The sequence below is a fragment of the Balaenoptera borealis genome (assembly GCF_965194805.1).
Source record: "Balaenoptera borealis genome assembly, chromosome: 9".
Classification (NCBI taxonomy): Eukaryota; Metazoa; Chordata; class Mammalia; order Artiodactyla; family Balaenopteridae; genus Balaenoptera; species Balaenoptera borealis.
In genome coordinates this window covers 69,958,100-69,978,441 of record NC_138873.1, presented here as the reverse complement: position 1 = coordinate 69,978,441, position 20,342 = coordinate 69,958,100, and the positions used below count along the sequence as shown (strand labels likewise).

At 38.0% G+C, this 20,342-nt stretch overlaps 1 protein-coding gene across 6 annotated transcripts; it reads right to left on the bottom strand.

The window, feature by feature from the left end:
• Positions 1 to 126: 126 nt before the first annotated feature.
• On the bottom strand, positions 127 to 19,470 carry CGA (glycoprotein hormones, alpha polypeptide). 6 transcript variants are annotated; one of them, XM_082406038.1, is made up of 4 exons: positions 16,488 to 19,470; positions 2,248 to 2,354; positions 908 to 1,092; positions 127 to 475 (listed from the first exon to the last, which is right to left on the bottom strand). In XM_082406038.1, the coding sequence occupies exons 2-4, from the start codon at positions 2,345 to 2,347 to the stop codon at positions 398 to 400; spliced, it is 363 nt and encodes a 120-aa protein (XP_082262164.1). In that variant the 5' UTR covers positions 2,348 to 2,354; positions 16,488 to 19,470; the 3' UTR covers positions 127 to 397. The 6 variants fall into 6 exon arrangements, with proteins under 6 accessions (XP_082262164.1, XP_082262165.1, XP_082262161.1 ...); XM_082406039.1 differs by lacking the exon at positions 16,488 to 19,470 and adding an exon at positions 11,003 to 11,040; XM_082406035.1 differs by lacking the exon at positions 127 to 475 and having other exon boundaries at positions 487 to 1,092; positions 15,295 to 19,470.
• Between the last annotated feature and the right edge of the window lie 872 nt (positions 19,471 to 20,342).

Genomic DNA, 20,342 nt, shown 5'->3' with positions numbered 1-20,342 from the left:
AGAGCCCTCGCACAGAAACGAAGACCCAACGCAGCCATAAATTAATTAATTAATTAATTAATTAAAAAAAAAAAAAAAGTAACTGGCTTGAAACTTTTCAGAAAAAATTAGAATTCAGTGGTAGAATGATGATTTAAAAGACTTTATTTCTAGCGGAACCAGCTTCTTATGGTCATGCTAAATGCTGTATTTCATTCCAAATGAAAAGAACAAGACTGCTGATTATACTGTAGGATAAAGAGAAAGGCAATAAAGCTGCAGTATATTCTTAAAGCGTGTAAAAAATGGTATGGTAAGGAAAAGGAGGGTTTTATCTTGCAAAGTCATAAACACTGAACAAATTAATTTTTCCATTCCAGGAAATCAGCAGTCATCAACATGGCCCTTTGCAAAATATTTAAGATTTGTGATAGTAACAAGTACTGCAGTGGCACTCAGTGTGATTCTCCACTCTGGCATTTCCCATGACTGTAGCCTAAGGAGGAAGGGAAAAAAAGATAGATGATATATATAGACAGATAGATAGGTAGGCAAAATTGAAAACTGTTAAATAAAATTGACTCTAGCCAGCTGAATTAAATAGATGCTTGCTATATTTGCATATTCTGCTTTTCAGCTGATATTTTCACTCTGAAAGCTTAGGTTTGCACTAAGTATTCTATACTCTCTCCCAACCTGTCCCTCATCACCTCTAGCCCTACTCTCTTCATTCAGAATAAATCCAGCCTGTGCCCACAAGGTTGCTGACTCTTTTGATTAAAGGGGACAAATGCAGCCCTTCACTCTACAAATGCCCAATAAAGCATGGGTCATCAGATACCTCTGGCATTAGACCCCATGGATGTGCTCTGAGGACATTTCTCTGGTTGAACTGATAGAAAGTTTCTGGGGCCCTTTCAGTTCTCACCTTGGTAAATGCTTTGGCCACACAGCATGTGGCTTCTGAGGTGATGTTCTTTGGGACCAACATTGTCTTCTTGGACCTCGCTGGAGTGGGGTATGCTCTGGAGAAGCAACAGCCCATGCACTGATAGATTGGGGCACCCAGCTTGGAGAAGTATTTGTTTTCCTTTAGCTTGCATTCTGGGCAGCCTATCGCCAGAAAAAAAGAAAGAAAAAAAAAAAGGCAAAGAGTAAAATCATCCAAAAATAATTTTAAAAGAAACTATGCATTTTTCCTTACTATGGGACAGCAAATATTCTTTTTTTTTCTATTGGAAATCAAAAGAAATTAAATAAATAATAAATATTGGGTTGACCCAAAAGATCATCGGGTTCTTCCGTAACTTGGAAAACCCGAACGAACTTTTTGGCCAACCCAGTACTTTTGGCTCTATGTTCATCTTCATACACAATATCTATTTGTACCAACTACAGTTATTTTCATGGGAAAACGATTTTTGCAGATATGCATGGGAAATCTCAGTAGCAGTAGTTTCTCTTTCTTTAAGTATGACTTCTCAATTCCAGTGCTGATAGTATGTCTATAGGGAATGCAAAACTTGACAGATGAAAACACCATGCTCATCCGAAAGAAGGATTTTGCCCAGAGGCAAAATATTTTCCCATTTAGAATCTGCTATTGTTTTTCCCCCCATAGCAACTCCAAATACTGACAAAGAAAAGCATGTCAGAATTAAGAAAGCATGGTGAGTGGGACAGCCTGATATAAGATCAGGCATCTGCACTTGGGAACAGGGGTTAAAATATTATCACTTGTCTAGAGAAAAACCATCACCAATAGTAGCTCACAATTTCTTGGCAGATGGAATTATATCGGCTACTATATGAGATTTTTCAGAAAATACAGCAAAACAAATTTACTGCATAAAATGGTTTTGTTTTCTCACTTGTTAACTGATTTGAAAATTCATCTACAAAGGCTATGTTAAAATCCTCCCACATCTTCTGGGAGACATGTAAAAAAAAGAAAAAAAATCAACTAGCTAGACTGAATAAGGAGCACTTTCTGCCTGTAAAACTCAGATAAAGAATAATCAGGAATCTATTCCAGATGGAAATGTACAGGCTGCTATTTAAATGGACATGTAAGATATCATTTTCACTGTACATTTTTGGAACCTAGTTTAATTTTATGTTCACAGTCTAAAAGTGCCTAGATAGATATCCAACAGCAAAGATTTATCACATTTGAAAAGGAGGTAGAAATGTAATTAATGGAGTTATTGATGTACATCTAGAAATGTGTGCTTTCTTGTTACTGCAAACCCAAGTTTGGTCACACACCCTGCATTGTAAACTCTCCATCAGGAAAGGAATGGAGAATTTGCAGAAACACAGACAATGTGGCCAGAATGACAGCTGCATATTTTCTGTAGTAATCCATGGCTCTTCTGAAAAACAGACATGGGAAAAAAGTTACTATAAAATTGGCTTAACAGGCATAACAACAACCAGTAATTTTAATATTACTACTATTAATAGTAATAGTCAGCAGTGTCTTGACCCCTCTGCTTACAGCTCCCAATATACTCTAAAGCCATGTATAAAAAAAGCAATTTCTCTCTTGGAAAGAGGTAGAGAATTGACTCTTCCCACTTCGCACATCAACCAGTAGAATCAGGTATAATGACAACAACAACAAGTTCTCTTTTTAAAATCTTAACATCCTGTTAAGAAGCTTTAATGTCCTTATTTATGAAACATGAAATTTCACTAGATAGTATCTAAGGATATCTATATGAGTGGATGTATGGATACATAGACAGACAGATAGATAGATAAGCTTATATATGATACATAAAATATACAAGCATTTGAGCACATCCTTCCCATCTCCACATTCCCAGGTGGGAGAACAGAAAGAAAAGATAATACCTCTCCTGCCTTTTTTTTTTTTTTTTTTTTTAAACCCACAGGGCTTCTTTATTTTTTTTTTAACATCTTTATTGGAGTATAATTGCTTTACAATGGTGTGTTAGTTTCTGCTTTATAACAAAGTGAATCAGTTATACATATACATATGTTCCCATATCTCTTCCCTCTTGCATCTCCCTCCCTCCCACCCTCCCTATCCCACCCCTCTAGGTGGTCACAGAGCACCGAGCTGATCTCCCTGTGCTATGTGGTTGCTTCTCACTGGCTATCTATTTTACGTTTGGTAGTGTATATATGTCCATGCCACTCTCTCACTTTGTCACATCTTACCCTTCCCCCTCCCCATATCCTCAAGCCCATTCTCTAGTAGGTCTGTGTCTTTATTCCCGTCTTGCCACTAGGTTCTTCATGACCTTTTTTTTTTTTTTTCCTTAGATTCCATACATATGTGTTAGCATACTGTATTTGTTTTTCTCTTTCTGACTTACTTCACTCTGTATGACAGTAGCTGGGCTGTAAGGCTAGTTATCAATGTGCAAAGTAAATGCTAACCCAGCAATGTGGCAAGAGTAGACAGCAGGTAGTATCCATCAAAGGTTTCCTAAATGCACTTCCTGAGTTATTTATACCTGTAGATACAGCTTTACCTAAGCATTCTGAGTACATGAGATCAGGTTATGCAAGGTCAGCTGAGTGATTGACCATTTATCCAGGCATTGACCTCACCGCATTTAAGAACTGGGTTTTATCCCTACATGTTCTAGAAAAATCTCATGTAAGATAAAAGGGACAAAAGAATTTTTTAATAGATCTTTATTGGAGTATAATTGCTTCACAATACTGTGTTAGTTTCTGTTGTACACCGAAGTGAATCAGCCATATGCACACATATGTCCCCATATCCCCTCCCTCTTGAGCCTCTCTCCCATCCTCCCTATCCCACCCCTCTAGGTCATCGCAAAGCACTGAGCTGATCTCCCTGTGCTATGCTGCTGCTTCCCACTAGCTAACTATTTTACATTCAGTAGCGTATACATGTCAATGCTACTCTCACTTTGCCCCAGCTTCCGCCTCCCACCCCGGGTCCTCAAGTCCATTCTCTATGTCTACATCTTTATTACTGCCCTGCAACTAGGTTCATCAGTACCATTTTTTTTTTTTTAGATTCCATATATATGCGTTAACATATGGTATTTGTTTTTCCCTTTCTGACTTACTTCACTCTGTATGACAGACTCTAGGTCCATCCACCTCACCACAAATAACTCAATTTCATTTCTTTTTATGGCTGAGTAATATTCCATTGTATATATGTGAAAGGGACAGATTTTTATCCCCATTTTTAAAGTGCTTATGTTCAAACCATGAAAGATAACAGAGACAGAGAATTAATTACCAATGAGAAGACAATTCAGAACATTTAAAGAATTAACACCAATTTTACAGAGTTACTTTCATAAAATAGAAGAGAAGGGAACAGTTTCCAACTCAGTTTATGAGGCCAGGATTACCCTGACACCAAAACCAGACAAATACAGAACAAAAAAAGAAAACAAGATACTGGTATATCTCATGAAATTAGATGCAAAAATCCAAAACAAAATAATAACCAATTGAACCCAGTAATGTATAAGAAGAATTATTCAACACAACCAACTGAAAATAATTCACAGTATTCAAGGCTGTTTCAATATTTGAAAATCACTTAATTGTAATCCACTATATCAAAAGAATAAAGAAAAATCATATGATTATATCAATCAACACAGGAAAGCATTTAACAGCATCCAGTACTCTTTCATGATAAAAACTCTCATCAAACAAGAACCAAAAGGGTTTTCTCAACTTGATAAAGAGCATTTACAAAAACCTACAGATAACATCACACTTAATGGTGAAAAACCAAGTGCTTTCCCCTTAAGATCAGGAACATGGTAAGGATGTCCACTCTCACACTCTTATTCAATATAGTGCTGGACATTCTGGCCAGCACAATATGGCAAGAAAAAGAAATTAAGGCACACAAATTTAAAATGAAGAAGTAAAACTATCCCTATTTATAGATGATATGATCATCTACATTTAAAAAAAAAGCAAAACAGGGAACCTACAAAAAATGTTCTGGAACTAATTAGTGAGCTCAGCAAGATTGCATGACAAAAACAACACATAAAAATCAACTACATTTCTATATACTAAAAACAATAATGTGGAAACAAATTAAAAACACAATACTATTTATAATCGCTCCAAAGAAAATAAAATACGTATAAATCTAACAAAATATGGACAGGACTTGTACACTGAAAATTACAAAATACTGATGAAGTAAATTAAAGACCTAAATAAACAGAGAGACATCATGTGCATGGATTGGAAGACTCAACATGGTAAAGACGTCAATTCTCTCCAAATTGATCTCTATGTTTAATGAAATACCTATCAAAATCCTAGCACAGCTTTTGTAGACACAGAGAAGTTTATGATTATTGAATGGCAAAGGATCTAGAATAGCTAAAACAATTTTAGAAACAAAGTGAGAGGAACCAGTCTTCCCAGTGTTGCCTTATTCTATAACTACAGTAATAAAACAGCATGATATTGGCAGAGGGATACACAGACCAATGGAACAGAATAGAGAACCAAAAAATATGCCCAGCTAGCTTTTGACAAAGATGCCAAAGCAATTTTAACAGAGGATTTCGACTTTTTCAATAATGGCTGCTATAACAATTGGACATCCATAGGCAAAACAAATACAAAAACAACAAAACAAACATATAAACAAACACCTTAATGTAAATCTCATACCTTATATGAAAATTAATTCAAAATGGATCATCGACTTAACTGTAAAATGTAAAACTATAAAATTTTTAGGAAAAAATTGGGAAGGGTGGGCAAAGGCTAGGTGAATAGTTTTTAGAGTTGACAATGAAATCCATAAAAAGAAAAAGTGATAAATTAGACCTCATCCAAATTATGGGTTAATCCTCAAAGAGGATGAAAATACAAGATACGGACTTAGAGAAAATGTTTGCAAGCCACATGTCTAACAGAGGACTAGTATCTGGAATATATAAAGAACTCTCAAAACTCAATTAAGAAAATCCAATTGAAAAACGGGCATTGCACTGGAGAAGATATATAGATGGCAAGTAAGCACATTTAACGTATTCTGCATCAACCATTAGGGACGTGCAAATTAAAACCACAATGAGATATTATATACCTATCAGCTAGCTAACATAAAAATAATACCAAATGGATGCAGAGAAACAGGATAATTCAGACGTTGCTAGTGGAAATATAAAATGGTACAGCCCTCTGGAAAATAGTTTGGAAGTTTCTTATAAAACTGAACATGTACTTACCATATAACCCAGCAGTTGTACTTGGGCATTTATCCCAGAGAAATGAAAACTATGTTCAAATAAAACGTATACAAAGGGTCATAGCATCTTTATTTATAGTAGCCCCAAATTGGAAATGATCCAAATGCCCAACAGCAGAGGAATGGTTGGTTCTGCAAACAATAGTACTTCCAATACGAGATTATATACTATGTAGCAACAAATAGGAACATGTTATTGATACACATGCAACTTGGATGGATCTCAAGGGTATCCTGCTGAGTGAAGGTTGCATTCTGTGTGATTCCATTTATATAACACTCTTGAAATGATAAAATTATAGAGATGCTACATTAGCAGTTTCAAGGAGTTAGTATGTGGGGAGAAAGTTGAGGGGAGTAAGTAAATGTGGCTATACAAAGACAGAACGAGGGAGCCTTGTGGTGATGGAACAGTTCTTTATCTTGATTGCGATAGTGTCACAATCTAACATGGGATGAAATTGCACAGAAACACACACATACACACAATACTAGTGAAATCCAAATAAACTCTGTGGGTTGTACCAATGTCAATTTCCTGGTTTTCCCCTTGTACTATAGTTTTGGAAGGTATTATCATTGAGGGAACTAGCTAAAGGATACTCAGGACTTCCCTGTACATTTTTTTTGGGGGGGGGTGGGCAACTTCCTCTAAATCTATAATTTATCAAAACCAAAATTTATTTTAAAAAAATTTCAGAATGAGATTTATAATTCCATGTGATTCAAAACCTGTGGTTATTTTTCATGTAGACCGACATGATAAGACCATGTTTTTGCTAGATGTTTATATCAACCCATGTATCTTATAAGAATAATTTGTCAGACAGTAGAACCAACAGTTTATAATACAGAAAACAGACTGTTTACGTGTAGGTAAGGCTAAAACATACGTACGTCATTATTTCTACCTGATTTATATACTTATACACAAGTAATTATGGGTTTTATTTATCTTCACCCATAATTAACACTGAATAAATATTGTCCTAAGTCAGTGGCTCTCAAAGTGAGATCTGGGGACCATAAACACTTTTAGTGGGTCTGTGAGGTCAAAATTATTTTCATAATAATACTAAGATGCTGTTTGGGTTTTTCACTCTCATCGCCTCATGAGTGTTCAGAGAAATTTTCTAGAGGCTACATGACATGTGATATTGCAACAGATTGAATAAAGAAGCACCTGAGAATGTAGCTATGTTCTATTAGCCCAGTACTTTTTAAATTTTCAAAAAGAGGGAATTCCCTCGTGGTCCAGTGGTTGGGACTTGACGCTTTCACTGCCATGACCTCAGGTTCAGTCCCTGGCTGGGAAACTAAGATCCCACAAGCCTCAGGATGTGGCCAAAAAAAAAAAAAAAAAATTGCAAAAAGGTAAAACAATGCCACTCTTCTCACCGACTTTTTTTGTTTTGGAAATTGTCATTTTTTATAAATATATTGTATTTGTGTTAACATGTGATGGGTTTTAAGTTGTTGTTTTTAAAGGAATAAATATTTCTGGGAATTCCCTGGCAGTCCAGTGCTTGGTGCTTTCACTGCTGAGGGCCCGGGTTCAATCCCTGGTCAGGAAAATAAGATCCCACAAGCCATGTGGCCAAAAAAAAAAGAATAAATATTTTAAAACTTTTTCCAACATAATTTCTGTATCAGTAACTATTGATAAATATAACTTCATTAAAATAATTCTTTGAGCTCTTCAATAATTTTTAAGATCATAAACAGATTCTAAGAGCCGAAATTTGAGAACCACTTCTTAAGTGATATACAAAGCCACAAGGAAAATTTCAGAATTGAAACTGGTTTTTTTTTAAACTAGTATCATTTTTGTGCTTTGATATTGCAGCTCATATATTATGAAAATTCAGCATTATGCAGTGAACAATTATATCAGAATTAATTCAGAGAGAAGCATTTATAACAAGATTGCAGAAAGTGAGAGCATGAAACGGATGCATATTTTAGGATTTGCTTTATGATAAAGTGAAGAGAAGATTGAAAAAGCAGAACCAAAGTCACCATTGCTTTAGCTTTCAATAACAGAAACGGCTTTGTCTTTATTTTAAAAAGAGATGAGATTAACCAAGCAGAAAGGGATTAACCCTCCAATTCTAGGTGTTTCTGAAAACATTTTAATAAATGTTTTCATCAGCCTAATCACCCTTAGGCCTTTCTGTTTTGGAATATGGAAGAAAAACATTAAGACCCAGGGCAGGAACAATAATCATGTTCAGCTGGGATTTATGCTATTTTGCAAAACATGCTCAATCTAAATCAGATGTACTAATCTCAGCCTCTTGGTATTCCGAGTGAGGACACTGCAGGCATCACAGACTCTATATATCCAACCCCACAGTGCATCTCCAACACCCACTCAACACACCCTCACCTCCTGCCACCTGCCCCATCAGAATAAAATGAGGCCAAGAAAATGTGTGTATTCTCGACTTGACCTGTAAGGCCTTTCTCCCCCTTCTCAGCCATCCACCTCAGAGTTTTTTAAGGAGCTGCCCAGCCACCAGCTTCATTGTGAAGGTTTCATCCAAGCCCAAAGGGAGAATAAATAACTCTCCACTGCATTTATCCATCACTTTGCTTATAATTCTTAGATGAAGTTCCACAGTCTGCCCTGAACTCTAGCTAGTTATATACCTGTTTGTCTTTCCATCCATGTAAAGCTTCTTAAGGGTAGAAACTGTGCCCCTCTAACCCACCCCCATCCTAGCACAAGGTCTTGCACAGAGTAGATGCAGTTGTGTCGCATCGGGACTTTAGAAGAGTAACAGTATCAATCAAAAGTTGCTTATGGGGCTTCCCCGGTGGCGCAGTGGTTGAGAATCTGCCTGCCAATGCAGGGGACACGGGTTCGAGCCCTGGTCTGGGAGGATCCCACATGCCACGGAGCAACTGGGCCCGTGAGCCACAACTACTGAGCCTGCGCGTCTGGAGCCTGTGCTCCGCAACAAGAGAGGCCGCGATGGTGAGAGGCCCGCGCACCGCGATGAAGAGTGGTCCCCACTTGCCGCAACTAGAGAAAGCCCTCACACAGAAACGAAGACTCAACACAGTCATAAATAAATAAATAAAAGAACGTGAATTTCTTTAAAAAAAAAAAAAAAAAGTTGCTTATGTAGAGCTGTCATTCATACTGAGAAACAAGGTAACTCTTGAATGACAACTTAGAATAAGTGTTTAATAAAATAAAATATTTTCAGATAATAAATTCATTAGAGACGACATATTCTCACTTAGCTATAGAATTTGTAGCTGGGTAATACATAAATGTCTAAGTGTTAAATATGCCACAGGTAAGAGCCATTTTATGCTAAGATATAAAAGTCATAAGAATTCAAAAGAAAACATTAATAAAAAGCATATATAAGAGCTTCAGTGTTTCAACTGGGTATCTGTTAGTTTATATCAAACTAGGTATGTGGGCAAATTTATGTTCTTAATATAATAAGACTCTGTGAGGAAAAGATAGCATTCTTAAAAGTATTAAAGAATATTATTGCCATGATTTACTATTATTATTTTTTATTTTTCATAGAAGTATAGTTGATTTACAATGTTAAACTTACTATTATTATTTAATATGTTTGCATATTATTTATTGTGATTATATACATTAATATATAATTAATGTATTAAATGATTTATATAATAGGTAAATAACAGTGTACCATACACACACATATATGGACATCAGTATATATCTATATATATCTCTATATATCTTGACACACCAAGTGCCATACACATACACGCCAACCCCATCTATCAAACAGGGTACAACTTTTTTTTGTACTACTTTTTGATGTGGGAGTGGCAAAGTCATACTGCAGAATGAATTTAGACTGAGTTTTTTTTTCTGGCCATTTTTGAAAAGTACACCTGCCATAGCAGTGAAAACTTAGGGGCAATGAACAATAAGGGGGCTTCTCTTTGCAGCTCCTCTGTTCTGTTTTTATCACAGAAAAAATGTGTTTATAAGGTAAGGTGCCAGGACTGAGAAATCTATCATCCCAGCCTGTCAGTCCTATTATTGAAAGGCTTCAAGGCAAATTAAATACACATACACACACATATATGGATGTATGTATATATGTATGTGTACATGCGTGTATGTACACAAATACACATATATGTACATATATATAAAAGGTTGTTCCAAGAAGACAGGCGTTTGGTACAATGTGACATCCTGCTCTTCATTTACCTGCAGAGATGCTGCCATTGCTCCCCCACTGCCAAAGAGTAAGGTTTTCGATTTTTCTAATGGTGGGGGTAGATGGGGTGACTCACCCATACTCTCCACACCAGGAAGCCCAGCTGACTCATAGCACATTTTTGAGATGACTGGCCAGGGTAGAGGCATAATTCTTTGTTAACAAAACAGATTAAATCTAACCGATTTCTAGAGCGTTAACCTAAGGTTTCACTTCATTAGCCCCATCTAGCCCAGCTAACTACCAAGAAGAAGAAAAGTAGGCAGCCTTCAGTGAAGGATCACTAATGAAAAGGACCCTTGAAAGCAAAGACTTGAATCCCCAGCACACTGCCTGGCATGAGATAGGTATGTAAGAGTTGTTTGTTAAACAGAGAAGAGGCCTGTAAGTTTTAGCATCTGGCCTGGTCCAGCGAATAGCAATAGTTCAGCCTGGATGAGAGGTGTGAAGGTGGAGCATCTCAAGGGTAAGTGGATATATTCAGCATCCTTCATCCTTCATCCCACCAACCCCCATGGAGCCAGTCCCCGAACAGGCTCACCTCCACGTCCCACCAGGTGACCACTGATGTCTCCTGCTGGACGAATTTAAAGGGTCTGGGTTCAGTGATCAGGAAACTCAACTTGGAGTAGCCTTGGCTACGAGTTTTCTTTCTTCATGTGCTCTAGTTGCAGTAAATGGGTTTTTACCCTGTTCTTGTAACATATTCTGAATCCCAGGTTGAGCAGTGAATGTCTTCTGTGATCCCATGCTCCAGCCCCCAACCTCAGTAATCCTCCAAGTTCTCAGATCTTCGAAGTAGACATTCAAATATTGCTCCTAGGCACCAGAGTGACCTTGAGACCCTGTATCGCATTCACTGATGGTCAAAGGATGGCTGAGAGAGAAACGGTTAATACTCCCATGATCTGTCTCAAATCCCCTCATTCATTCTTTGATATGGATAATTAATACTTTCTCTATTTTATGAAAAGATGAGTTTTGGATGATTTGACAGTTCAACATTGTAAAGTGCAAAATTTAAGGTCCAAATTGAACATTTGAAAGATGTACTTTGAATAAGTACCTGCTACATGCCAGGCACTGTGCCAAGTATGGGTGACACAAATATGAATAAGTTTCCTGCTCTCTGACCCAGATACAAAGGCAAATGACTGTGAGTTAGAGTGACGAATGCTGTAGTAAAAGCATTCATAGATGTTGAAACATTTGATAGGCTGGGGACAGGAAAATGGAGAGGTGAAAAACTAATGAGAATAAGGAACACATATTTCATGGGGAAGAAAAACATGACGGTAGTAAATATATATTTTACTGTTTTAACATTTGTACAGGAGCTTTGTGTATTCAGCACTCCTCATAACTTCCCTAGCCTAATCACAGGGGTTGCAAATAGTGTATCCCCAAAGTGTCCCAGCATCCAGAGGAAAATAAGTGAAGTCACACAGTTCAGCAGCTGTATTTGGGGTGGGATTTCTGTTTATCAATTACTTAACAGTATTTTTTGGCTTCGCAAAATTCTAAAAGGGAGCCGACTTAATTTTCCAGATGAAATGAAGAGAAAGAGTGAAAAAAGGGGGTCTTAGAGGCAAAAGACATATAAAGTACAACTTGTACAGGTATACTTTGCAAAAAAAACACAAAACAAACAAACAAACAAAAAACCCCAGGGGTTTCCATAAAAACAAACAGAACAAAAGATGATCTTTAAATATTTTTTAAAAAGAAAAAGAGCAGGCAGTATTTAGAAGGAAATTGAAGTGCTCATAGGATTATAAAAATTTCAATTCCTTTATGACGATTCTTGTAACGATCATATTTTGAGAAGCTTCTTTTCTTAACTGACTAAATTTAAGGGGCTTAAAATAAAATAAGATGTACACTTTCTACTTTAATTGTTATTTTAAGGCACTTTACAATGTTAACATAATTATGTAATTAAAATCTTAGTTCTTCCATTACCCTTCTGGTTTTTCTAGCACATCAGCATTTTTTTAAATTGTCTGCAAACTAAATCAACAAAAAATTTTGATAGGACAAACTCTATGTACCATAAAATATTGTTTTAAATGAGAAATTCAAATATTTGTTGTTTAAAAATACCCAATTTTTAAAATTAACATTATTGCAGTAATAAATGCTATCAGGGACAAAACATTAAGTAGTGTCAACTTATCACTCAGAAAAGTAAAACATCCAAAGGCCAGAAAAGTTTTGTACAGAGCATTGTTATAGCAATATAAGAATCATTCTTGTAACTTTTAAAATTTGTGCATTACATTTTGTTCTTTATTTGAGCTGTTTTCGTGCAATCTTTTGACACACCAAGTATCATTTCCATTTAAAAGCACTAGATTATAGAAACATTTAATTTACCTTAAAGTCTCTCAATAATAGAATGGACAGGCTGGGTTTGTAGATTTCTCAACCTCAGCACCTCACATCATAAGCATTTTTTTCTGTGATAAAAACAAAGCAGTGAATTCCCTAGAGGTCCAGTGGTTGGGACTCCACATTTCCACTGCAGGGGGCATGGGTTCAATCCCTGGTTGGGGAACTAAGATCCCACATGCTGTGCAGCGCAGCCAAAAATAAAAATAAAAATAAATAATAGTTTAAAAAAAAAAAACAGAGCAGAACTGCAAAGGGAAGCCCCTTATTGTTTATTGCCCCTGTTTTCTCTGCTATGGCAGGTGTATTTCCCAAAGATGGCCACAAAAATATCTCTCAGCCTACATTCACTCTGCAGTATGACCTTGCCACTTCCATATGGAAAAGTGGTGTGTCTAACTTTGTATCCCGTTGATCTAGGTGGGCCCTATGACTACTTACACCAATAGAATAAGGCAGTGATGAGAGTGTCCCTTACACCAATACAACACTGGGCCAGTCGTGGGAGTAGCCCTGCACTGACCTGGCAGTTTCTGCTTCCTGTGTCTTAGAAGCCAGTTGCCGTGTAAGAAGTGTTACTAGTCTGAGACCACCACACAATAAGAAGGCTATAAGCCATGTGGACCGGCCCTGGAGAACGAGATGCCACATAGAGGAAGAGAAAGAGGCCAAGAAGTAACGAGTGAAGAAGCCATTTGGATGACCAGCCCAGTCGAGCCTTCAGATGACTCCAGCCCCAGCCAATATCTGATCACAAATGCATGAGAAATCCAAGTTAAGAATGGCCCAGCTGAGCCCAATCCACCTGCAGGACCTTGAGAGATAATAATAACTTCTTGTTTTACCCACTAAGTTTTTCAGTACTTTGATGCACAGTAATAGATAACTGGAACAACCGCTGTCTCTTATAACAAAAATTTCTCCTCCAGGGTTTGAGATATGGGATGCCGGTCTTGTCTCTCCACTTTCTTCTGGTACTTTTCCTCTGTGGGGTGTGATTTATATAACACAGATTCAGTTAATCTATTAGGGGAAATCTAACAAAGTGTGAAAAAAAATTTGGAGTTAGCATTGCCCACAGTATCTGCCATACTGAATTTGGTAATAATAATAACTTCTACGTTAAAAAGAATACCAACCATTAATTGAGCACTTGTGTGTGCTAGGTATTTTCTTTTGAGCACCTTGAACACTTAAATATATTCAATACTCATGACAACCCTGTGAGGTATTCTTCTCATTTTGGCAGGTAAAAGAATTCCAGAGGCGAAGTAACCTATACAAAGTCACAAAATTCACCACTGGCAGACCTAAGATTTTAGAATATCCCTTTACAACTCCAAGCTCTGAACCACATTTTACTACACTGCCTTCAAAACTTTATATTTCACAATGAACTTCTTAAATGTTTTTTTTTCAGGTGGTATATCCCTAAACAGAATGCTGACATATTTTCTTTTTAGAGTAACATTATGTTATACCAGTTCAAATATAACTTGCTCGTGTAATTTTTTATTTTGCATATTTATCTGACTTCACCTTCTTCGGAACAGCCTTAAGAAAGCCATTTCACTCGGATAAAGAGGCATTTTACACCTGACCAAGTCATGAGGACTAGTGTCTGATTGGTGGGGAGTGACTGGTGGGGGACAAGCATTGGCTTTCATATCCATTTCCCTTGTTTGATTCTCTTTACACTTCTTTGGGGAAAGCACTATTATGTCACCTATTTCGTAGACTAGAAAACTACACTTGAGAGAAGTAAAAGGATTTGCCAAAGTCATCTGGAAAGTGGTCTGATCCTAAGATAGTACCCTTTCACCTATACTACCTCTGTAGCCTAGAAACACACAGTTAATCCATTCTCTTTAGGGCATTGATTTAAGCATGGATCATGATGTTACTGTTGTCTTTTCACATTCAATTCATAATATTGCCCTTGATTCCGCTCCCGCTCTGGCCTAAGTGCCCTCTTCTCTCTCTCTTTCTCCTCCTCCTCCTCCTACCCCAGTGCACAACGGATGCTAGAGCATTTCTATAATGTTATCTCTGAGTCTGATGAATCAAGAAATTACTGGATTATTTTGTGCAACATTATGATGGGGAATGCTGAAATGTTACACACCAAAACCAGAATTTGCAAGGATCATAAGTTGATAGCAAACTACTCTGGGATTCATAATCTATAAAAATGGAAGTATGGTGCTATAGGTCATGCTGTTCTCAATGGAAATATCAACTGATTCCTGTACATTTTCTCTTTGTGAAAGCAGATTATCTTGATCTACTTTTGAACAAAATGCACATATTACGTTCCAATTTTACTATTTCTGTTTCCTAGCTCTTACTTTGAGTTTTCATGTAAATTTGAGAAATATACAAGGAAACTGAGAAGCTGTTCTGGAATATAATAAATTGCTTTTCTAACACTTCACATGCTACCTTTTTCAGCAAGAAATGGTGAGAAATATGACTCAAAATTGCAACGACTCTATTACTGCAAAAAAAAAAGAAAAGAAACTTAAACCAAAACCAAAGTTTAAAGAAATGAAATGAAGACACACAAACTTTTCATAAATGGTGGTTATTCTTATCATTTAAAAATAATTCAAGACTATAGCAAAGTATTACAATCAATTTGGGTGACCAATATTTTGAATAATTGAGTTGGTGTTAAGTAATTATTTTAAAGACATCTTCAGAAACTTAAGAATATTCCTCTGTTCTAATATAAAACATCTTCTTTTTTGAGTGGGGAGAAGATTGTAGAGCTTAGGAAACAAAAGTTCCCATGAAAGTGAAATGGAGCTTCATTATTCCTGAGGGACCCATGTAGTGTCAGTTCATAATTCTTCCATGTACCCAAATCTTGTATCCTCAACATTAATAAGGAGGGACAAAGGAGCACTTTTATTTTCTAGTCCTAATTTCCTAACCAGCTGCTGTTCCAAGCTGCGCTGACGCAAATATAACTAAAGTTAGCAAACATTTCTAGAAACTCTCTGCGGAACAAACCAATTAGACTTAGCCAAGTGATGTAGAATTGCAAGGTCCATCAGTAATAGTGAGAAAAACTACCGACTCTTATTTTTGTGGCATTCTATGAAAGAAGAAAAAGGAAACAATGTTGTTCAAGAGATTTCAGTGTTACAATTCAAGTCTACCCAAGAGGGTCTATTCAAAAAATATCAGAAGCTATGGTCATTCAGCTGAACGGGTGAGCTGCTTTACCATTGACCAGTTTGAAGATGTAGTTATGTGTCATTTAAAAACTGATGACAAAACAATATCACCAACTTACATGTCTACTCCCTCTCTTCCTGACCCCGGAAGCCACTCAAAAGAATGCCTTTCAAATGACATCCAATATTTCTTGAGAAAACTTTTTAGTTACTGACAGGCACTCACACATCACAGCAGGAGACAGTTGGTTTCTGGCTTCAGTTAGATAACATCTTAGCCTGTGATCACAGACCACAATTTTGCAGACTTCCTCCCAATTCAATCATGAGTGCTGAAAAGAGAATGTATAAATGCCTGTCTTCTTACTAAGGTTTATGCACAACCAGCTCCTTTGTATTCTCAAATATTTTACTCCTCAATTAAAATCCCCCAAATTATTTCATTCATATTACCTTCCTCTGGATTTTTTGCAGGATGTGGTCAGGGCAGTTGACTGTGGATCTGAAGAGGGATTTTAGCTTCGTCTTGTGATTTCTCAGTAACTGCTCTTAATAAAGTCCTCACCTGTCTTATATACCAGCAGAGTAATAAAAACTGCGTGTTCCCACCTGCATCTAAGTCCAGGGATCAACAGTAAATTCCATCCAGTGATTGAATGGTACTTTGTGTAATTACCATGACATCAATTTGATCTTATCTCGTTTCAGCCCTTCGATCATTTTTTGTTTTGAGCCATTTCCAGGTGGTGTTGACTGCAAGGTCAGCCTATGAAACAAGAATACACTGTTATTTTCTACATAATTTTATCAAGACTTATACACAACATCCTGAAAGTTGACACTTTCCTATAAACAGGATCCTACAAGCATTACATTTAATTAGCTAAGTACCTGATGTTTACTTAAAACAGAAGAGCTGTAAATTTCAGATGCTAGATATAGAGCATTTCTAAGCTTACAACATTACTCCAGTAGAAAACAGAAAAATAAAACACACACCTATTTAGACTCTTCTAAAATTAAATGTGCATCTGGCTTTAATAAGGATGCATGGAGAAGGCATGAGGCAACGCTGAGAAGGACTGATTGGTTCTCAATATTTGTGCCTTTTCCCCCCTCATTTCACTTTTGTAAAACTCAGTTTCTTCCTAAACAGAAAATACGTATGTTATGGCTTGCCAGCTGAGGAACGCTTAGCTCCAAGATTCCCAGTACATTGTCTTCCTAAAACCCACCAAGCACTTCAGGCTATGGCTGTGGCTGTGTCTATCCTGCTTTCAGGGTTGTGATCCTAAAAAAGTTCAAGACTCCATTCGTTGAAGGAAGAGGGACCCCTTCCAGGGCCCAAGAGTGAGCACTTGTCTAACACTCAAAAATGAATTGTCCCAGGAGACACACATCCTGACAAGCAAGAGACTTTACTGGGAAGGGGCACCCAGGCAGAGAGCAGCAGGGTAAGGGAACCCAGGAGAACTGCTCTGCCATGTGGCTCGCAGACTCAGGTTTTATGGTGATGGGGTTAGTTCCAGGTTGTCTCTGGCCAATCACTCTGACTCAAGGTCCTTCCTGATGGCACACGCATGGCTCAAGATGGATTTCAGCAAGAAGGATTCTAGGAGGTTGGTAGGACAACGGACTGGCATCTCCTCTCTCCTTTTGACCTTTTGTAACGGAGAAGAACAAAATCTGACTCCATGTTGGATCTGTTTCTTTTACTTTAACCTTTGTTTTCCGTTGCTTTTGTTACTATAATCACCAAAAGGATGCTGTCTATAGCTATAAGCATACATAATGGCCTACCTTGGGGAACCCTGCCCCTCTGCCTGAATGTTAAACTAAAGTGCCTTTGTTCAGCTCACAGGGAAGCATCCTGATCCTGCCCACCTGAGATCACACAACGGCTTAGGCCAAAATGGCTTCTCTTATGTCAAGAAAGCCATTCCTGGTTCTCTTTCTCTGGGGACTCCATAACTTATCTGCTTACACGATTGAAACAGGAGGGAAGGGGGCAGGGCACCACCTTTAAAAGAATGACCTAGTTTGAGGACACAACATAAACTGATTAGAACCACATAGGTGCAAGATGGCAGATGGATGAGTCGACTTCCACTAGACCTTGAGCCTCAGTATATGTTCATTGTAACACATCAGCAAGCTAAATGACACACCCATAGGAGCCATGACAGTTCCAAGTCTGACCATAAAGGTCAAAGAGTGGGCGGTGCCCCAATTCCTGGAAATCCCCACCCCTTCCCCAAAATAGTTGGAATACTCCTCCCACTTATTAGCCTGTGAAATTACCCATCCCTATAAAAACTGACAACCCCATACCCTGGGGCTGCTCTTGCCTTCTGAGATGGCCCACACTCTGTGGACTGTGTTTCTCTCTAAATAAATCCACTTCTTACCTATCACTTTGTCTCTCACTGAATTCTTTCTGTGATGAGACATCAAGAACCTGAGCTTCATTAAGTCCTGAGACCAGGTGTGTGATCTCAGTTAAAAGAACATGGGTTCAAGTCCCAGTCTGGGTTTTGGCTGGGACTTGAAAGTCCCAGTGTGTGGGTTCAAGTCCCAATCAGAGTTACACGGTTTCAGGATGACAAGGCAAATAGCCACCTTTACTAGGCAAAGTCCTGAAAGCATGTCATGGTACTGAGGAGGTGTCAGGAACATCTTTGCATAGCGGTATGACACAGTGAAGTACATACCAGCTATGCTAAATGCATGGATTTTTCCTAATGACGTTTTGTCATTTACATACTGAATTCTTTTTCAAAATAACCACCTTTGTAAATGTTTCATGTGCTTAGTTGATTTGTTTTATAAGACATAATTTGATCTTTCTGATAGCAAAGTATGATTATCACAAACATTATGCCGTAATCAGAAGAACAGCTGAGGTATGTAAAATCCTTGCTTTTTCAAGTAGCTTTTGCTTCAGTAATTCCAAAGATATATTACGTGATTTTAAATTTTGAAGCAATACAAGAGTATTTCCAATGAAATGTAAGTCTTCCTCCTACCCCAAAATCCTCACTCCCATTCCCAAAGGTATCCATTTTTAACAATTTCTTAACATTTCCAGAAATGATCTGTGTATATAAACACATTTTCTGGGGTTTTGCTATATACAAACAGAAACATAATATACACATTGTTTAGTGCCCTACCTTCCTTTTTCTTTTTAAATCTAACAGTGTATCTTGGTGGTTTTTTCCATATCCATATATGATGCAGATCTAACCATACTTTTAAAATAGTACAGTATCAGGCGTAGCCACACTGAAGCGGATGACGGGAGCCATAAGAATCTGTAGCCGGTCACAAGGGAAGCAAAGGAGGGTTCGTGCAGCTCGGGCTCCTGTTCATCCTGGCTGCCCTCTGCCATGTAGGTCACAGCCTGGAGTGCTACAGCTGTATTAACCCAGCTAATGGCTGCACTACGGTCGTCAGTTGTTCACATAATCAAGATACTTGTTTCATCGTTAAAGCCATGCTACCCAAAACTTACTACCAGTGTTGGATGTCTGACCGCTGCAGTTTCGAAGCCATTGCGAAAGCCTTAGGCGAGACGGAGCTTCAGTACCGCTGCTGCCAGGAGAACCCGTGTAACAAAAGTGATGGGACGAGTATATCAGGGAAAACAGCTCTGCTGGGCATCTTGCTGCTGGTGGCAGTCTGGCGCTTTTGTCTCTAAATCTACACCAGGAGGGCTTCTCCTAAATCTCCTGTTTCTGTATATGCCTTACTTCCTGTGCGGCTGCATTCCAAAGGCTTTATATTTTCCAACTGGATCCTGTTGGGAAAGACTAGAACTAGCTTGAGCAACTTAGATAAGAGAGAGGAACTCAGAGAGATGCTGAAGACCAGTCCTGTTAGCAGAGAAGACCTTGTGTGAGGGAAAAAGTTTGAGTGAAGCGCATGTGATTTGAGGAAGGTTGCATGCTTCTTACTCTGCTCTTTGCAGTGACAGCTTGAGTAGATTCTCTGCAATCCTCAGTTATTTCCCTCTGGTTCCTTGGATGTAGTTAATGTGATCAGTACTTTTTTGGGAGACTGGGGCAGGGGGCTCCTTTTTAACAGTCTCTCTCACAAGGCATGCTTTTTTCTCGCCTTTCATGGCCCCTGTATTGCCAGGTAGGCATGATGCATGTTCCAGGTGTGGGCTGTCAGGGACAGAGATGCTTAATGACTGTTGTATTCTCAGCTAGAAGGTGTCTGGCTGGGAAGGAGGTAAGCTTTCCGGATGGCAGGGCACGGAAGCACAAGGTTTGCCTTTAGAGAGGTACCAGAGGCTGAAATCTG

Coding starts and splice junctions, on each gene's coding strand:
- CGA (XM_082406035.1), bottom strand. CDS start 2,347: ATGGATTACTACAGAAAATATGCAGCTGTCATTCTGGCCACATTGTCT. Junction 1,093..2,247: donor TGGAGAGTTTACAATGCAGG/GTGTGTGACCAA, acceptor TTCTGGCGATAG/GCTGCCCAGAATGCAAGCTA.